This window comes from Calypte anna, chromosome 19 (assembly GCF_003957555.1).
Source record: "Calypte anna isolate BGI_N300 chromosome 19, bCalAnn1_v1.p, whole genome shotgun sequence".
Lineage (NCBI taxonomy): Eukaryota > Metazoa > Chordata > Aves > Apodiformes > Trochilidae > Calypte > Calypte anna.
This window is the reverse complement of record NC_044264.1, coordinates 7,175,380-7,195,166: the sequence shown is the minus strand read 5'-3', so window position 1 is coordinate 7,195,166 and position 19,787 is coordinate 7,175,380. Positions and strand designations below refer to the sequence as shown.

The 19,787-nt window shown below is 42.8% G+C and overlaps 1 protein-coding gene across 1 annotated transcript; it reads left to right on the top strand.

Moving 5' to 3' along the window:
• The first annotated feature begins 467 nt into the window (after nt 1-467).
• BLMH (bleomycin hydrolase) lies at nt 468-19,161 on the top strand. Its single transcript, XM_030462476.1, has 12 exons — nt 468-650; nt 1,031-1,228; nt 1,628-1,737; nt 2,371-2,512; nt 3,735-3,823; nt 5,555-5,647; nt 8,727-8,882; nt 9,344-9,502; nt 9,599-9,666; nt 10,042-10,159; nt 12,070-12,139; nt 18,205-19,161. The coding sequence occupies exons 1-12, from the start codon at nt 638-640 to the stop codon at nt 18,354-18,356; spliced, it is 1,368 nt and encodes a 455-aa protein (XP_030318336.1). The 5' UTR covers nt 468-637; the 3' UTR covers nt 18,357-19,161.
• Nucleotides 19,162-19,787: the final 626 nt, after the last annotated feature.

Below are 19,787 nucleotides of genomic sequence, written 5' to 3'. Positions count from 1 at the left end.
AAATTCCAGTGACAATGCTCCAGGAAAACCTCTCCATCCATCCCTCCTCCAAGAAATACACCACTCAAGCGTTTTCCTCAGGGTCCTGGCAAGCTCCTGGGGACTCATCATGCAATGGAACGGTGCCCATGAACACCCTGGGCTGCTAATGGGCTCGAATCTGTGAGGAGGCACCGATGCTCCCCTCGGAGGAGCAGGGCTGATGCTGACCAAGCTCCCGGGCAGCACCGGGATCGGGACGCTCCACACGGGGTCCCGCTCATAACGTGGCTGCCTGGAGCGGCGGGGCTGGGCCCGGGGGAGACCGCAGCTCCTCGGGACGTGGTCGCTGCCTCAAGAAGCCCCGCAGAACGTTCTGGAACACGAGTGCTGCGTGTGCGTGTGTGGTCCCAAAACCGCACGCAGCCGCCACAAGCTTGTCCCTGCCGGCACCCCGTCCGCCTCCGCCCGCCCCGGCACCGGGGCCGCTCCCCTCCCCACTCCCCGTCGCCCCCGCCCCCGGCCGCGGCTCGGGGCCCCGCTTCCTGCTTCCGGTGCCGGGGCTATAAGAGCCGCTTCCGCCTCACAGCGCGACCTGCGGGGGGGACCCGGCCGTCCAGCGGCGCTTAACGTCCCGGGAGATCGCGCTGCCTGTGCCATGAACGCCCGCGGTGAGGGGCGGGGTTCGGCCGTTACCGGGGCAACGGGATGGGGGGGTCTGACCATGAGGGAGGGGTGGAATTACCGGGAGGGGGGGGGAGGATGTGGGGGGATGCTACACCGCTACCGGAGCCATGGAGGAGGGGGAGCGGCTGCCGATAGAGGGAAGGGGTTACCGGGAGGAGGGGGGGGGCTTAGGGAGGGGCTCCTTGAGGGGAGGCGGCTCATGGGGGCTGAGGAGGAGGAGGAGGAAGAAGAGGAGGAGGGGGGGGATGAGAGAAACTGAACGGGTACCGAGGGTGTTACGGGAGGGAGGGGGTCACGCAGGGATGATGTTCCCGGGGCGGGGGGTGTTGGGGCCGTGGCTGACGGCAGCCCCGTGTCCCCCCAGGGCTGTGCACCGAGAAGGCCGCCGCCTTCACCCGGCGGCTGCGGGCCGAACCTCAGTTCCTGCTGGCCCAGAACGTGGCGACCTGCAACGACCCCCTGGAGGTCTGCCTGCAGCGGCAGGTGGTGCAGGAAACCGTGCAGGTCTTCCAGCACGCTGTGCCCGCCGAGGGCAAGCCCGTTACCAACCAGAAGAACTCCGGTAAAGGGTGGGGTGTGAGCCGGTGGGTGCGTTTGGGGGATGGTGATGAATGATGTCACGGTGACTGCGCTCCTGGGAGCCATGGCTGCCTGCCGGGGCCTTTGGTCGGGTTCAGAGTGAAATTGCATCCCTGCAGCATCCACTTGAGTTAATAACAGGCTTTAGGCTTGCCGGGCTTGCCTGTTTTCTGTGTAATCCGAGACGAAATCAGACCAAACCTGCCTCTGCAGTAGATCTCGGCACTCGTGAGGATTTTTTGGTGTTTTACAATCTCAGCCAGAGCAGTGGCTGAAGGCTGGAGGTGGAACTGTCGTGAATCATGTGTTTAAAACAACAACAACAAAATCTTATGCAGCTCTTAAACATTCCCATTTAATCCTCATTCCTTTGATCTCTCAGGGAGGTGTTGGATCTTTTCCTGTCTCAATGCAATGCGTCTTCCATTCATGAAGAAATACAACATTGAAGAGTTTGAGTTCAGCCAGTCCTATCTCTTTTTCTGGGATAAGGTACAGTACTACAGGTTGTGCTAAGGCAGCTTGTGAAATCAAGTATTTAGTACTGGGACAGAATTTCCTGTTGTCTGGATCATCTTGACAACCCAAGTGGGAAACACACCTGAGAAGAAACTTCAGAAGTACAATAAATCTGTGGCTTAAATGTGGGTTGAGCAGAGTGGCTTTTCAACTCGAGGAGAAAGTTACTATTGCAAAACTTTAACAACTTCACAAAAGTCTTTCAAGTGTTGTGCATATTTCAAAAAATACTTCTAGGAGGCTCAGGGGTAAAACAACTGTAACTTTCAGAGCTTTCAGTCAGGCTTGTGATATACAGAGCTGTGAGCTGTGTGCCTGCTTTCTTCCCTGAAGGGAAATACAGAAAATCCAGTGCTGGTTTGGGCCAACTTAATTTCCTGCTCCCCTGCCCTTAAGCTGTGTGTTAACTCCTAAATATTTGGTCTGTGACTGAAATAAGTTTGCTAGGATAAGCTCTGGAATGCTAGAGGAGAAAACATGGATGTCAGTAGATGAGCAGGCAGTGTCTCCAGCTACTTAGGATTTCCAAAGACCTGAATATTCAGGAATTGTTTAATGCTCAATGCCACATCTAAAATACCTGTCTTCCCTGTCTGTCCATTCCAGGTTGAACGTTGTTACTACTTTTTAAATGCCTTTGTGGAAACAGCTCAGAAGAAGGAGCCTGTGGAAGGAAGACTGGTACAATTCCTGCTCTCCAACCCCACAAATGATGGTGGACAGTGGGATATGCTGGTTAACATTATTGGTAAGAGAAATGGTCACTGGGATCCCTCCCTGTAACTGCACACTGGTTTGAGAGATTAGGAGTGAAATAGAAGAAGAAATTGAGTTTACCAGGATGCCATTAGCCCCTGTGTTTTGTAATCAATGACATATCCAAGCATATAAACTTTAAGTGTAAATCTTGTCTGGGATCCTCACTCCTTCATATTCCTGCTGACAAAAGAAGGTCAGAAGATCAGCAGAAGTAATTTGATATCTCAGACCTTTTTCCTTTAGTAAAAAGTTTCAGTCTCCTTTTACTTTAGTCATCAACTCCACACCATTTGGTTGTATCCATGTATACAATTTCTTGGGCATGTGGTAAGGAAAAAACATTGCTAGAGCAGGGTGTGTCTAGAAGGCAGAAGCAGAACTACAGAGTTGCAGCCTGAAGAAAGATGATATAAAGATCAGTGAGAGGGAAATTATGTGGAATGTAGCAATGCTGGTCTTGCAAAATCCAGCCCAAGTGGGATCTTTCTTACACTGATGAAGCAGATACTTCTGTGTCTGAATTACACTAGCATTTGCTTTTGTATTGTGAAACAATGTGATGCCTTTGTAAATCAACAAGCCAATAAGGGAAGTTTGGAATCACAAAAGGAATTTGTTGCTTTGAAGCCTGGAGGTTACTTTTTTCTATCCAATTGTTATGAATATTTCATCAGGGCAGAGAAGATTTTGGATGCTGCTGTAATATCCAGAGCCTTGCATGGTGTGATCCTTGACTGGCACTGTAATGAAGAAAGTACTTGAGCTGTTGCTGGTGTTTCATAAAGGTTGAGGAGGAAAGAAGCCTGGGAAGTTCATTGATTTGCTTTACATATAATATATGGAATAATGCAAAAGAGACCCAGTTCTTTAGAAGATATTTCAGAAGTTTGATTTTCAAGTAATCAGTTGTTTCTTCTGGCCAGAGCTTTTTAGAAAGCGCAAGTTAATTCAACAGTTACAAGTTCTCAAAGACACTGAGCAGTTCAGGGAATTCCATCTTTTGGGATCCCTGTGGAATGCTCATCAGAGGTTAAGATTCAGTCAAATTTAAATGTAAACTTCAAATACTTGAGGCCTTTAAATAAAGGACATCCCTTTGTAATCTCTGCACACAACTTAACTATTTTTAGCTTTTCTGTGGGTGTAAGCAGAAGCACTAGCATCTACTGACAATTAACCAATTAACCTATAGCTTTATTACTTTCTCCTAGAAAAGTATGGTGTTGTCCCCAAGAAATACTTCCCAGAGTCTCATACCACAGAGGCTACTAGGAGGATGAATGAGATCTTGAATCATAAGGTAAAACTGATTTAGATTATATTAAGGGGGGAAGGGAATAGGAATGGGAATGAACTTGTTCCAGGTGTTCCCAGCCACTTCAGCTTCTCTTTATTGGCCAAAGTACCAAGTGTATCAGCAACTGAAGTGGCTTCTGTTCAAAAATCAGCCTAAGGGCTCAGCAAGGTCTTGCATTCATTTGAAACATGGAGAGGAAAGGTGTGTGCATGGAAGATGTTGGCCATTGCCAGGCTTCAGTAGCTTGAAATTTTACCCCATGTTGTACTTTCCTAGTTGCTCTTAATCCTCAAATTTGCATGAAGTTAGTTCTTGTATTGTTCATTAAGTCTGTTTCTGCAAAACTAGCACTTGGTGTCTAGGTGACTCTTCTCTGTCCCCTCAGTATTTTATGTACCAGAACTGCCAAATTTGATGGAAAAAAAGGTAGTTTTAAAGCACTGAAGCTTAAGAATCATCTTTCAGTACAGAAGGACAGGGAAGTGCTTGAAAGAGTCCAGCGCAGAGCTACTAAGATGATTAAGGGAGTGGAACATCTCCCTTATGAGGAAAGGCTGAGGGAGCTGGGTCTCTTTAGTCTGGAGAAAAGGAGACTGAGGGGTGACCTCATCAATGTTTTCAAATATGTAAGGGGTGAGTGTCAGGGAGATGGAGTTAGGCTTTTCTCAGTGGTGACCAGTGATAGGACAAGGGGTAATGGGTGTAAATTGGAGCACAGGAGGTTCAAGTTGAATATTCGAAAAAATTTTTTTCCTGTAAGGGTGACAGAGCCCTGGAACAGGCTGCCCAGGGGGGTCGTGGAGTCTCCTTCACTGGAGACATTCAAAACCCGCTTGGACACGTTCCTGCACGATGTACTCTAGGTGGCCCTGCTCTGGCAGGGGGGGTTGGACTAGATGATCTTTCGAGGTCCCTTCTAACCCCTAGGATTCTATGATTCTATGATAAGAGTGCAGCTTGGAAGGAAAGTAGAAGGAGGCTTCTTGAGCTAGAGAGATGAATAGATGTAGGAAGATGCTGGTGTAGGTAGATGGATACAAAGGCAATTAAAGCATTTTTTACAGTGGGCTGTGAGTGTTTTTTCCAGGTTGTATGCTGCATGCTCAGGGAAAACTGCCTGCTGAAATCCACATAAAAAATGTAAAATATCTACTGAAATGAGCTTAGTCATTATAAATGGTGTTAATGTTATTCTAGTCTTGAATATTGCAAACCATCTGCTCTTGTGGGAGCCCCACTCACTGCTCCTGATCTTATGGATGGTGACAGTAATGGGAAGCATGTGCTCTTACTGCAGCTCTGCACGCAATGGGGGAATGCTCCCTTCCTTCTATCAACCAAAAGATCAATTATACATTAGAATTGCAAAATAAATTTACAGTATGAAGGCTCTGTGTGAGTCAGAGAGGTAATAAATGTGGATGTTGCATCATCAGTGGGCAAGAGAAATAAAGCCTTAAGAAAAGTCAATGGCTGTGAGCTCCCAAGATGTGGCTGGAAAACAGTAGTTGAGTTGCAACTATTCGTGTCTGGTTTTGTTTTAAGTAATTTAATTATCTTGGATTTATTTTTTAAGAATCACTATCTAACAAAGCCTTCTGAAAGGAGTTTTCTTTACATTTTTAAAACATGAATGAAGAGTAAAGTAGCTGCTTGAAACAACAAGAAGTCCTGAAAACTGGGTAGATGGCACCTTTGCTACTTTTCTCCTAAAATTACTTTCTCTTTAAACAGATGAGAGAATACTGCTTGCGGCTAAGAAACATGGTGGATAGTGGAACAATGAAAGGAGAACTTTGTGCTGCAATGGACACCATGATAGAAGAGGTAAATAGACTTGTGTGATGTGTATCTTGAAATGTGATGCTAGAATGGGTGAGATTTCTTGCTTACTCATGTTCTGTAGCTCTTGCATCAGCCAAAACAAATGCCATTTGCTTACTTAGGAATGTTTTGTATGGCAACTTGCTTGGAGATACTTAGGTGAGTTTTCTGAAGAGCCTTGTTGCTTATTTCATCCTGAATTTCTATAATACTTCCAAACTACTATCTTGCATTTATAGATTCCAGAACTGTAAGGTTTTACTTCTGCATTTTTGTAGGAAAGCAGTATTTTTGTATCTTGAGAGAGATAAAAATATCAGTTTTTTCAAACAGTAGCAAAGAGGAAAATGGAAAATTGCACTAGTTTTGACCATAAAATCCTGCAGCACGAGTGTTGTTGCAGAAATTCCCCACAAGAGAGCAGAAAAGAACAATAAAAGGGAATTCTCTCTATTATGGAAAAGAGTTGAACACAAGGCTAAATCCAGCTGTGGTCTGATACTGGAGGGCAGTGGAGGAGAAATCCCAGCATCTGTTTCTGGCTGTGTGAATTCAAATCCATCAGCAGATTTGTAGTGGGCAGTGGTCCTCTGTCTGTGCAGTTAGCAGTAGTTCTCATAGTATGAGAAATAAATAGCCAAATTTGGCTCAAATAGCCCAAAGTAATTTTAAAAGTTCAGGCTGTTTTAGCTTGACCAAGTGCATACATTTTTTTAAAGTATTTCATTTGTTTCCCAAACACAGACTGCAAAGCAACCCATTGGTTTTGATGTCTGTCTGTAGTTGAAATGTGCAATTTCACCTGACTTGAATGCTTTAAGAACACTTACTTTTAAAGGTTTTATATCACACTTATTTCATGTTTTATGATACTGCACCTGTTATTTATGGTAAAGCAGAACTTGATTTTGCTGTGAAGTTTTATTTGCATACCAAATCTTGGTTTGCTGGTGCTGGGAAGCAGTGCTTGAGCTAAAATGGGGAAGTTCTACTGGAGCATAAGATTAAATATTCCCTCCAGAACTCTCTAAACATTCCTGTTACCAAACCAGTGCACAGTATGTCAGAAGTTGGAATCAGTGCAGTGCATGTGACTGAGTTTGCCTTTCCTTACTGTTATCCTTTGTAGACTTTTCCTTATCAGAAGTGTCCTTTTCCCCTCCACATTCATTTTGGTTTTTTGCACAAGCCACTGCATCTTTGCCTTATCTTGGCTCTAGTTACTTCTAGAGTGATAAGTCACCTCATAGTTTAAATGTCTGCTTATTTATTGATAGTGGAAGCTTGTGAGATAGTAGAAGGTGGCCTGTGATGGGTGTGGTGGCAAAACAATTGAGGGAGGCCATTCCCAGGCTCCACTGCATCTGCTAGCTTGAGACTTCTGTCTCCATCATTTTCCTTCCTTTGGCTGGAGGCTGTTTGTTCCCTGCCCTCCTTTTTGGCATTTTTCTTATTTTATTTTTATAGCCTCATCTCTCACCATCTGGGGTTATCTGAGGTAATGTGGGTGTATCCACAGCAAATGCTTCCTTTTGTGCAGGCTGTGTAAAATTAAATATTTATAGTAGTTTAGGGGTTTACATTTGCTCTTTAACATATTTATTGAGAAATGTGTCAGTTCTTCCAGTTAAGCCCACACCCTGTTTCAACCTATAATTAATCTCTTCACTTGTTTCCTTAAATTGCTTGGAGCCAGAACACCTTTATTTGTATTTTGTGCATAGCTTGTGTTACTTAGCATGAACATTGCACTCCTTTTGCCATCACCACAGAGCATGCACCAGCACAGAGCTCCTTCTTACAGAGCCTTGGTATCTATATAAATAAGCTCAGCTGTCTCCAGAAAGAATAAATCAGTTTTGGAAAGGTATTATGTTTCCTTTCCTGTGGGAAGTCAGTGAGAGGAAAGTGTGAAGGCTGACAGCCTGGGAAGGGTGGCACAAGCCACAGGCAGTGGATCCCAGTGTTGAAGGTACAGGTGAGACTTGACTCCCCCTTCTTATTCCTTGCAAGGAAAAGACTGGTCTTCTGCTCAAGACATGGACAGAGATGAAGCAGACCAGTGCTGAAGTAAAACAGATTCAAACCTGTTTAATTTTCTGTTTCCAGATTACCTGTGGCAGATACTGCTAAATATCCCTAAAGACAGTCACCTGGTTACTCTGCCTGTGAGTTAGCACATTTTCTGATAAGCCTTGTGAGAAATCACAGGAGTGATTCTTAAGTACTCTTTCATATTCTGATTGATAGCCTGATGACTTGAAATCTGGTCAACTTTGTCTGCTAAAAATCAGTAGAAAGCTGCCAGCTGCAAAGGAGGTGACACTCAGCAGGCTGGCATCTTGAAATTAATTACATAAAGTGCCATCTTTACCCTAAGGGAGACATTGTTAAATGTATTAAAACAGACAAAAAGATTATTCTAGGCTTTTGAAAAGAAGCATAGGCCCATCTTTGAAATACAAATGGACATTAGAGGGGAAAAAAGCAATTAGTACAAGGGAAACACTCAGATAAAAATGCTTTGCTGTATGGGTGTTGGAAGGTCTGGTTTGTCTCTGTGGGGTGAACCACCTAGTGGAAGAGGTGATGCTGAATGCTTAAGGCTTTCTAGAATCAGTTTGGTAAAGTTTCTCTTGCACTGGGAAATAATCTTGATGGAAGAATTATTTAGGCAATGTTGGAATGAGACTGGGTTATTGGCTTTTCCATTTGGCTGCTGCATTCCTAGGGTAACCTGGAATGTTTATGCTCACCTTTAAGCTGCTGTTTTGCCTGATGGTTTCTCTGGGAACACAGTGTGAGAATGGAGAAAGATAATATTGGTTTGGTTTGGGTTTTTTTCCTGTGGCCATTAAGTTTGATTTTGAACTGTTGAAACACCTGGATTTCCAGAGCTGAATGCAAGTAACTCCTGTCTGTATATTATGTGTATTTTTCAGAGGTGGCTGTAAGATCCCAATTCTCCAGCTGGTTCTGACATGGAGAAATCCATTAATTGGTGGCATTGCTGTGGTAAGAGAGGCAGACCTGCATGTTTCAGCAAGTTCACAACTCTTTGCCTCTCTTTCTCTCTCTCCAGGTGTTCAGAATAGTGAGTACCTGCCTGGGCAGCCCTCCGGAGACTTTCTGTTGGGAGTTCAGGGATAAGGAGAAGGTCTACCACAAGTATGGCCCCATGACACCCCTCCAGTTCTACAATGAGCATGTGAAGCCTTACTTCAACATGGAGGACAAGGTTGGGGATATTGAGAGGCAGTAGCTTCCCAAGACCTTTTTTCCTGCTAAGCCACTTATTTCCCACTGTTGCAAGTGGAACACTATTGCCCACCCCTGCAACTGCACCATGTGGGGTGGGTGATGCTCCCACAAGTCAGAGACAGCTCTGTGTTTATTCTTCCTGTTCTCCTGCTTGTACTTGACCTGTCAATTAGCTGAGATCATCCATGATGATTTTATAATGATAAAATGTATAATGAGCAAATCACTCAAAATGCCATAAGACAGCCACTAGAGAGCAGGAATAACATGCAAAGCTTCTATGCTGCTTAAGGTTAAAAAACCTTTTTTTCAACCAAATGGCTTGTTTGCTAGATGGGATGGACAGCTGAGACAAAAGCAACTCTCAGAAATCCATAAAAATTTTGCTAGATTTCAGCCAAGTTGCACTTTATGACATCTTGGGGTTTTTTTTGGCAGATTTGTCTTGTGAATGATCCTCGACCTCAGAACCCATACAACAGGCTGTATACAGTGGAGTACCTGGGCAACATGGCAGGAGGGAGGAGAACACTTTATAACAACCAGCCTGTTGATGTCTTGAAAAAATTAGCTGCAGCATCTATTAAGGATGGCGAGGTTTGTTTGGTTTCTCCATGGATGGGATGGTGCAACTCTTGTCATGGTAAACTGGGAGGAATATGGCCTGGACATGACCCTTCCTTCTGTTTGTAGGCTGTGTGGTTTGGCTGTGATGTTGCAAAGCACTTCTATGGCAAGCTGGGAATCAATGACCTGAATATGTAAGTACAAAATCAAAGCAGAATTTGGGATGCTTGGTTACAACATAAAAAGTCCTTTAGATACTTATGAAAATAATCTGTTACATGGTTGGTATTATATACCCCAAAAGAGTCTATTTAAGTAATTCAACAGCAACAAATTCTTAAGTTGAAATCTTAATCCCTTAAAGATGCACTACAAACAATGATTAAATATTAACACATTGTCTAGTATCTGGTAAGAGAAACTCCTTAAACTGATCAGTGTTTGCATTTATTCTGACACTAAAAGTAATTGAGCTTGGGTGCTGGTGCACTGGCTCCTGGTTGATGGTGAGATGATGGTGAGAATTCTCCCTGCATTTTTTTTTTAATGCTTATGTGACTTTCCAATAGATTTAATCATGAGCTGGTGTTTGGTGTTTCCATCAAGAACATGAACAAAGCAGAACGATTAATCTTTGGAGAATCAATGATGACCCATGCCATGGTCCTGACAGCTGTCACTGAGAAGGTAAAGTCTCCCTCCTGATGCTCTGATGCTTGCAGGGCTGTCCTGGAATGTTCTGGGTTGTGTTCTGGGCTCACTGGCAGTGTGTAACCTGTTCTGCATGGGTGGCACCATACACTGGTGCACAAGGCTTAGGTTGCTGCTCTCCCTGTGTTTTGTGTGTCAGTGTTCTGAACTGCAAATGCTTAACAAGGAGGCAAGAATTTCAGATAAGTCCAGGGCTCCTTTCCTTCTGCCTACAAGCTTTTATTGGAGAAAGGTAAAAGAAAGTGAGCTTCTAGTTTCAAAATACCAGATAACTGATTTTTAAATACAGATTCTGTTGTATCTTGTTGAGCTAGAAACCTTGTAAAAGAGCAGGTGTTTCCTACTGTGTCCCACTCCATGTTTGTCCTGTCTACATTTTGTAGCATGAAGCTTCTGTTAAAAGGCCAGTAAGAGGCACTTTGTAACAGTCCTAACCTCCTGCAGTTCACTGGCATGTGACCCCTGACCTGCTCATAATTAGGAAGGAAAATGGTGTCCAAAATAGCTTTTTGTCAGACAGTAGCCTGAGATGAATCCAGTCTGCTCCTGGCAATATAACAAAGCACAAATAAAGCAAAAAGAACCATGTGAAAATTTACAACTCAAGGTTATCTGCAATGTTGATGTTTTCCATTTATTTCCAGAAGTTGTCATCATTATTAAAGTTTCTTTGAAGTGATCTCTTCCTGTCCAACACAACCTTGGCTTGAGAAGTAACAGCTTGCATGTAAATGAAAAAGCTTGCTTGAGTTCTGGAGTTTAGGGCTTTGAGAATGGGCTGCTGAGTCATAATTTTTACAACTCTATATAATTTTTCCTGTTGTGTTTCTGAGCTTTTAGGACTTCTATTTGTATATTAAGTAGCTTGAACACATCTTTATCCAACTGAAAAATAATTTCATTTTTTTAAGTGATACTTATCCAGCATTTAAAACCTATTTATCTATTCACAACTTAGTGTGTTTTTTTCAGACTGTAGCCAGTTACTAACAGCTACAGACTATGGTCTATATTTTTTAATTTTTTCCATGCATAAATTTCTAGATGCATAAAATCTGATCAAATATAACATATCTTAAAGAAAAAGATGTGTGTAAGATCAGTGTATGATGGATGGTTTCTCTAAATTCAAATGATTGTTTAAAAGAAGTTATCCTAGAACAAGCTCAGCATTTAGAGGCTTTTCCACATTCAGAATGGACTAAGTTGTCTTCCACCATACTGGAGGTTTATTCTTCAGCTAGATTCAAGTGCTTGCACTTGCTGTTACTAATACCACTCTAAATTGTTACAGCTTCTTCATTGTCCTTGTCCCTTCCCTCTCATTCCGACAAACTGTGTTGAGCATTCTGCATTTCAGGAGACCTCCGTGCCCTGGCAGGAGATAGGGAAGCCTATTAAGGGTGACAGAGCCCTGGAACAGGCTGCCCAGGGGGGTCGTGGAGTCTCCTTCACTGGAGACATTCAAAACCTGCTTGGACACGTTCCTGCACGATGTACTCTAGGTGGCCCTGCTCTGGCAGGGGGGGTTGGACTAGATGATCTTTCGAGGTCCCTTCTAACCCCTAGGATTCTATGATTCTATTGAAATTGTCAGTCAGTTTGGTCCAAACCTGAATTTAGTTAAATTTAACTTCTCTGGTTAAAATAGTAGTTAGTGCAGGCTGTCTTCCTGACCACATTTCCTCCTGTTTTATGTAAGTGGACAATTAGTCTAGAGCATTACATTTCTTTCCTGACTGTTTGCAAGAAAACCATCGTCTTGGAACTTGTAAACTTCTGGGAGTGGAGCTTTGTGGTTTGCTGGTGCTGGATTTAGACTTGGGAGGGTTGGCTCCTCACATGGTCCTTCACTGCTGAACAGCCACTGCCTTGTTTTGTCACAGGATGGGCAAGAAGATTCATTTGAAAAATGGAGAGTGGAAAACTCCTGGGGTGAAGACCGTGGTAATAAAGGTAAAGTGATTTGTAGTTATGGAAACAGAAAGCTGAACTTAGTGCTTGGAAATAAGGAGGTGGGAGGGGGATGTGCTCTGTGTCCTTCATCAGGATTTGCATGAAACAAGCCTGCAAACAGCATGTGGGTCCACTTAATTATTGCCATATTCCACACCATATTCCTGGAAGAAAAACATTCTTTACTTAAATGTCATTGGAGTAAATAGAATGGAGAAACAGGAAATGTCACTGGGAGGAAAGGAAACTTGACCCTGTGGTTGCAAGCTCAAGTGTAGAGGCAATTATATTGTTTGAGAGATGTCCATAAGGATTGACACTGACACTTCTTGATGGACAGGACATTTTTTGTCCCAAGGGCAGGAGGACAAAGTTGACAGAAGCCCCTATGGAGGCTGGAACTCTGAATATAGCTTAGTGGTACAGGGCTTTGATTTTGTACACCACAGCTTTTCACAATCCATCACCCACACTGCTCATTTAGTGTATGGGAGGTAATGGGATCCAGATAAATGGAACTTTCAAGTAATGTGGCCAGTAATGGTTACCTTCTCTCCTCCTCTGTGAGGCTGAGTGGCACTCAGTCAGGTCACATGAATATTGGTATTTAGAGAGTGTACCACAAAGAGTACAGGAGCAGCAGGGCTTTACCAAAGGAGTTCTAGCAGATTTAAAGCTCAAATAGTGAAGTATTTAAATTCATTTTACCGAAGTTGTTTTATTACTTTAAGGTTGGTTTATTGCTGTAAAGCTGCTTATTTTTGTAAGCACTGTATACCAGTTTGTCCCTGGCAAAAAACCCAGCAGCATTAGGAGTTTGACAAGTGTGGTAGGGAGGCAGCAAAACCTTTGCTATTTTTTTGCTCATAAAACTTTGCAGAACACAAGCCTGGAATATCTGGCAATAGTATTCTGGAAGCATGGAAGTACTTCTCTTCTTCTGAAATATGAGGAATTCCAGTAGGGATGTGAACTCATCTTTTAGTAAAGGGACAATAGATAGACAATTGATTTGCCTATCAAATAAGAGTCACTTCCACAAAGTGCACTATATAGAAATGCTTTCTTCTAGTATGAAAGCAGAAATAAAGATTTCACTGCAATACTTCTAAGTGTACTAAAGTTTTTGGTAACAGAACTAAGCTTAGGTCTATACATTATATATATCTGTCTCACCTTTGGGACCTTGTGCTAACTGTGGCTGATAACACTTAATCTTCCTGAGTCATGTGTGAAACCTAAATGGTTTCTTTTTTTTTTTTTAAAGAGGGTATGGCTGGTTGCAGCTTGTGCTATGAACAGCTGTAAACTGTTCTGGCTCCAGCACCTGTTTCAAAAAAAGATTTAAACTCAATTTTGGTTGCTTTTCTGAAGATGGTGCTGAAAAGGTGACCTGTGGCATCCTTGCAGTGTTTGCCTCTGGTAGGACAGGCACTAGCAACAAAGGGCTCAGTTTAGATGCCAGGTTTTCTGCATGAACTTGCTTTCCTGTTGATGACTCTCTAAGCCTGCACTATTGTTCCTTTAAAAAGGTTTTTTACATGGGGTGGAAGTGCCAGCCCAGCATGGCACATGGCAGGCAGTGTGGAGGGAAGGGTGAGTCACATCTCAGCAGTGATTTAGGAAATAGCTTCTAGTTGCCTCCCTGCTCAGCCTGGGAATGACCTGAGGGTGCTTCCCTGCTGGTTTTTGGGGGCTGCTCTGACCTCCCCCAGCCTGAGGGGAGTGGGGCTGATGCTGTAAGAGCATTTCTGCTTTGCTCTTCCATGGTCTGCAGTCAGATTCTCTGAAGTGATTGGACAGGAGCAAGATCTCCAGGATTTTTTATCCTGTCCTGTCTGAAATAGGCTGGATACAGACCCAGCCATGGCAGGATGAGCTCACTGATGAACATGCCAAGCCAAGCTCAGTGTGTCCCAGGGTGTAACACAATACTCATTGCTGGCAACTCATTTTTCTGTTACACATTAATCCCAAATGTTGTGCTCACAAGTTTCAGTATGACTGAAATTTCCCAGGATGTTTGGGGTTTCTTCTGGGAATAGACTATTTTCAGAAAATACTGGTTTGGGATGTGTTCTTTATGAGTTAGCTTTTGGTATTTTATACATGAACAGCTAACTAAAAGAATATTCTTGGAATGGTGTAGTCATTTATATGTGGCTCCTTGCTCTTGCAGTAGTGCCTGTTCTCAGCTGTACACATTTACAGCAAAGTATCCAAAAAATATCTTTAATCCTGCAAAGCAATGAAACTGTTGATGTTTACCCTGCAGGGCTCATCAATGTAAGAATAGTAAAATATACTTTGAAATGTTAGATCTAGTAAAGAAGCCAAATCAGTACTAAAAAGGCACATCAAAACTTTCTTATCTCCATATAAAAAACTAGTAACTATTTTTAAAGCAACTTCATGTATGATAGAGAGTTTAAAATATAAAAATGTCAGGTTAATCATGGTTCTATTGTCAGAACATTTCTTGAGACACTCCAGATACTTGATTTGTGATGTTAGATGCTGCTAGTGTTGGAGGAATGCTTCCAGGAAGGAAGTGCCTTACTTGCTTTGCAACTGTTCAGTGTGGACTTTGGTTAGAACTCCAAACATTCTGGAGCTTACAGGTGTGTCAGCAACTTTGTGCTAGACATACATGCCCTTCAGCTGAGGTTCAGAGTTGTTTGTTGCTAGAACTGAAAAAAGTCTCAATTTGTGTGCATGCCATCCATCTGAACTTCTCTGGGTGAATCACTGTCACTTATTTATTTTTGTGCTGGTAGATATCAGGGTCTCTGGAAAGTCATGCTCAGTGTCTAGATTTTGTTTTGGTTAGGGAGTTGCCTGGAAAAGTGCCTTACCAAAAAACTAGGAAGTTTGACAATTTCAGACTACTTCTTTCAGGGAGGTGAATCCCTGAATGATTTTTCTTGGCTATGACCAAACAACCAACAGGTGAGCTAAAGGCAGGTGAACAGAACTTCCTTCAGAACTCATTGTCAAACATGAGAAGAGAACTTGAGGGTTTCCTCCCCTCCCTTGTGTCCTGCTTTTTCCCTCTTCCTTGCCTAGCTGGTGTAGGAGGGGGAGGATTTATAGATTGTCCCATCTCTCTCCACATGCCACTGAGTCTGCTTGGCAGTGATTTTTCTTATCTGCCTTGTCAAGGGATTGGAAGCTGTGCCTGGGTAACTCCAGTGCAGAGAGCCAGAACACTCAGCCAAGGATAATGTTAAACTGGGCGCATCCCAGTTGAGGCCCACTTGGGTGTGGGGGATACAAGTAAGCCCCAACTCCATTATTTATTGGACAGGATGATAAAGGGTACAGCCTGCAACAAAACACCAGAGACTAGACTTTGAGTCATTTAAAAAAAAAAACCACAAATTGCTTATCATTGGTAGGAAATAGAAGTGCTTTGTCATGTGGGATCCCTCTTGCTTTTTTCTGAGCACAGACTGAGGTGCCAGATAACACTTGTTGCCCCAGACTTGCATGGTGCAGGACTGGAAAGGCTGATTCCTGGCTTGGGTAGCATGGGATGAAGTTAGTTAAATGCTTAAGCTCTGGTGAGGGCAGAACTGAATTCTTGTGGTAGTGTGTGTCTTGGAGAAAGGGGAGTCCTGGGAACATCCTAGCATTGCCTCCTGAATATTTAGTAATTATATCTCTATCTGTTGTAAAAATGTTTCTTGGAATTCCATCTGGTTTTCCTCAAGGAACAAATACAGCTGCTGACAAACATTGCTTCTTTTTTGAGGTTAAAAAGTCACTTCCCAGTCAAATATTTCTTTTCTGTGTTTCACTGGCACTTTGTCAGCCACACAGGCAAGTTTAATTATTCTGCTTAGTCTTTTGTTCTGGAGACCTAGTACATTATTACCCTACTGTGAACCCAGCTTATCCCATTTGATATCTTTTTTTAAAAGCAAGCAAGAGGGGAGCACTAAATCAGATTATCATATCCATTTGATAGCAGTCCATCTGTTTGTTTTGGAATGAGGAGAACTTTCTTGTGGTACATGTCCAGCAAGGAATCACCTCCCTTTTGACTCTTAATCTCTTGTACTGACTGTTGCATACTTGCTCTGCATGAAGACATTTTTAAAGATCCAAGTGTATGTCTGTATTCCTGCATCTGTATCTATCATTCCATAGGTTTGCTGTGACAGGCTGCTCTGTACATTTGGTTGTCTTATGGAAGAGTTAGGCACAAATACAAGGTGGCTTATATGAGGCGTTGTGGGAACTTTCAAGGACTTTATCTTCAGATGCCCAGATCCTAGGCTGTGCAGTAGTTTTGCAGATGGCTCATCCTTAGAATCATAGAATCATAGAATTGGCTGGTTTGGAAGGGACCTCGGAGATCATTGAGTCCAACCCTTGAACCACCATTGCAGTTGCTAGACCATGGCACTCAGTGCCACATCCAGTCTCTTTTTAAGTATCTCCAGACACGGAGAATCCACTACTTCCCTGGGCAGCCCATTCCAATGGCTGATCACTCTCTCTGTAAAGAAATTCTTTCTAATATCCAACCTAAACCTCCCCTGGCACAACTTGAGACCCTGCCCTCTTGTCTTGTTGAAAGTCGTCTCACAAAAGAGCCCAACCCCCCCCTGGCTCCAACCTCCTTTCAGGGAGTTGTAGAGAGTGATGAGGTCTCCCCTGAGCCTCCTCTTCTCCAGGCTGAACACCCCCAGCTCCCTCAGCCTCTCCTCATAGGGTCTGTGCTCGAGTCCCTTCACCAGCCTGGTTGCCTCCTTTGGACCTGCTCCAGGACCTCAATCTCCTTCCTGAACCGGGGGGCCCAGAACTGGACACAATACTCGCGGTGTGGCCTCACCAGGGCTGAGTACAGGGGCAGAATCACTTCCTTGGACCTGCTGGCCACATCCTTGACTGACCTCTCCCTGACCAGCAGTTTTCAGTTTTAAAATGCTGCATGTTCAGGTTTTCCTTTGGGTAGATTAGAGAAGTGTGGACCACAGACTGCAGTTCTGTTACAAGATGATCCTGTTTCAAGTTCTTTTTGGTATTATGGCCATAACATACAAGTGGTGTGAGTAGAAGCAATTGATTAATTGCCTGAGGTAAAAACTCCATTGTGTACCTTTGCACAGAAATGCAATAAAGTTTTCTGTTTCTTTTTCACTTTTGCCTGTTACTTGGATGGAATGTGGAGCTCAGAGTTGCCTTAGGCAGGCTCTTAAGTTTGTGTATTGCTGCATATAAAGGCTGTGCCTCCTTTTAATGAAGAAATTGATAATGACTTTCATTGTGACATTGGGCAGAGGCCTTCTCAAAGAGCAACCTCACTTATTTGCATGTTCTGAAGCTCTGCTTGATGCTTCCTTCTTGTTCAGACACTGTGATCCTAATCAGCTCTGTCAAGCTTTGAGATGCAGGATGTCAGTAGCAGAGTTCATTATCCTCTCAGGGTGCAATTACTTGTTGGCTCTTGGGAGTGAGAGGTTTTTGTGTGTCCCAAGAACTCATATCCTGAAGAGAGAATAATCAAGGCAGCTCCCTTTGGCAGTGATTCCAAAATGGCTTCTAGCTCGGATTACAAATGATAGGGTTTTTAATTTATGGGAATTATCTGATCTCTTGCTTTAGAAACAAGATGGTGTAGATAGGTGCATTTATTGTCCATATTCTTTGGACATTTTCTTGTTTCATTTGATTGTGAGATGATACTGTATAAGGACATAAGGGACTTTATTACATAAAACCTTCTCATCTGTCTTCTAAATTCTTGCTTTCTCCAAGTCACTCTTATTTTCAGTTCACCTTGAATAGCTTGTTTCTAATATAGCTTTCTGCTAAAACCTGTGATACTCTAAATGTGTCTCTCCCCCTGCCACCCCCTTTGAGTTCAAAGGCTGTTCACTGAAATTCTCAGCAAGAATTACTGAAAAGATTTAGTTCAGTCACAGTTATTTAGATGGCTCTGAGGAAAGCAGATGGCCTCCTTTTACCTCAGGAGCTAAACCAGCAAAGTTTTCTGCTTCACTGTATTAGAATAACATGACTGTTTCTCTGTTGTAATGAACTCTTTTCATCCCCAGGTTACCTGATCATGACTGATGACTGGTTTTCTGAGTACGTGTATGAAGTTGTGGTGGATAAGAAGCATGTACCAGATGACGTCTTGGCAGTGATGCAGCAGGAACCAATTGTTTTGCCAGCCTGGGACCCTATGGGGGCTTTAGCCAAGTGAACTACAGAGTATTTGCCTCTTAATGGTCAACCAGAAGTAGATGCAATAGAGAATTCCAGTGGTTGGAAGCCATAGCCAAATGATGATGTGACCAAGCACTCAGCATGGTCCATATTCTTGAAATATAAGTTAAGGATCTTTGGGAAATAGCGCTTTACTGACTTGGCTGAATAAAGCTCTCAGACAGGCTACTCTGCAAAACTAAAAAGGGAAAAGAAAAAAAAAAACCTCATCATGAAAATGTATTACAAGTGCTGTCAATGGCAGTTTGATTTTACCTTAAATTTTTAAATTAAAAACGGCTTTAACTCAATAGAATTATTTTGACAAGTGTTTTCACTGGAAAAGATGGCCATAAAAGGCCTTCCTTTAGAATTAACAGTAAGGTGATTGTTAGAACAAATACATCAAGGTACTTATAAATTAACCATCCATGGTGTGACTTGTACCACAGAAGAATATCCAAACTATTTTATATATTTACATTTTTAGTTTTGCTGAAGTGCTGGAGGGGACATAGGAACTGAAACTGTTAAATTACCTTTAGAAAAATTTTTCTTCCAGCAGAACTGGAGGGGAAAAATTGTTTCCTTGAGGTTTCCAGTTTGTTGGGTTTATTCTTCCATTACTGAGCTAGGACTGGATAACCCATGTCGAAGTCCAGTGCTATGTCTGTGTGCACAGGGGCGCTGTTTTTCAGTTCTGTTAGCAAGAACAACCATAAATGTGTTCACAGGTGGAGTTAGTGTCATGCTTAACAGAAAAAACCCCAATGTTTTAATTGCTGCATTTTATTTGGATGTTTTAAAAAAAAACAACAAGATGGTGCTATGAAGCTTTTGAATAAACACTTTCTAAAGTGACTTGTACAGTTCTGTTTTCTGTTTTTAAAGGACTCATGAAATTAATGAAATGGAGAGATATTAGTGGCCTTGAAAGAAATCTAAGAGAGCCAGAATCTGAACATCTCAGGAAAAGATGCTGCTTTATGAAAGATGCACCTCTCACTGAACAAACACATAGTATTTCATTCACTACAGGCACTTCATTTGGTGATGAGCACAGTACTAATCCTTTGATTTAAAGGCTGCCTGTCCTGAAAATGTTCCTGTTCTGTACAGGCTATAAAAATTGGCAAGTAAAAGGGTAAATGAGGATAAAGAACCACACTGGAACACAACTGCCAGCTACTGGTGTCAACCAGCAGCAGGAGGTTATTGTGACTCTTGAGTGATGTGTTTAGGAGTCTCTGCCCTTTGCAGTATTTTCTGTTAAGGTAACAAAGCTGTTCTGGAGAAGTACAGCATGGATCTCAGCAGTACAATGGTACTGATATTTGATACCCTTCTAGTGAAATTCAACTTATGATATCCTGGGCTTGGGTCTAAAGGTTTTTCTCAAGACCTGTGAGGAAACATGAGCAAATGTTGC

What these genes read in the sequence shown, in the direction of transcription:
- BLMH (XM_030462476.1), top strand. An exon ending in ATGAGATCTTGAATCATAAG is followed by an intron (nt 3,824 to 5,554) that starts GTAAAACTGATT and finishes CTCTTTAAACAG; the next exon opens with ATGAGAGAATACTGCTTGCG. An exon ending in ACTTCAACATGGAGGACAAG is followed by an intron (nt 8,883 to 9,343) that starts GTTGGGGATATT and finishes TTTTTTTGGCAG; the next exon opens with ATTTGTCTTGTGAATGATCC.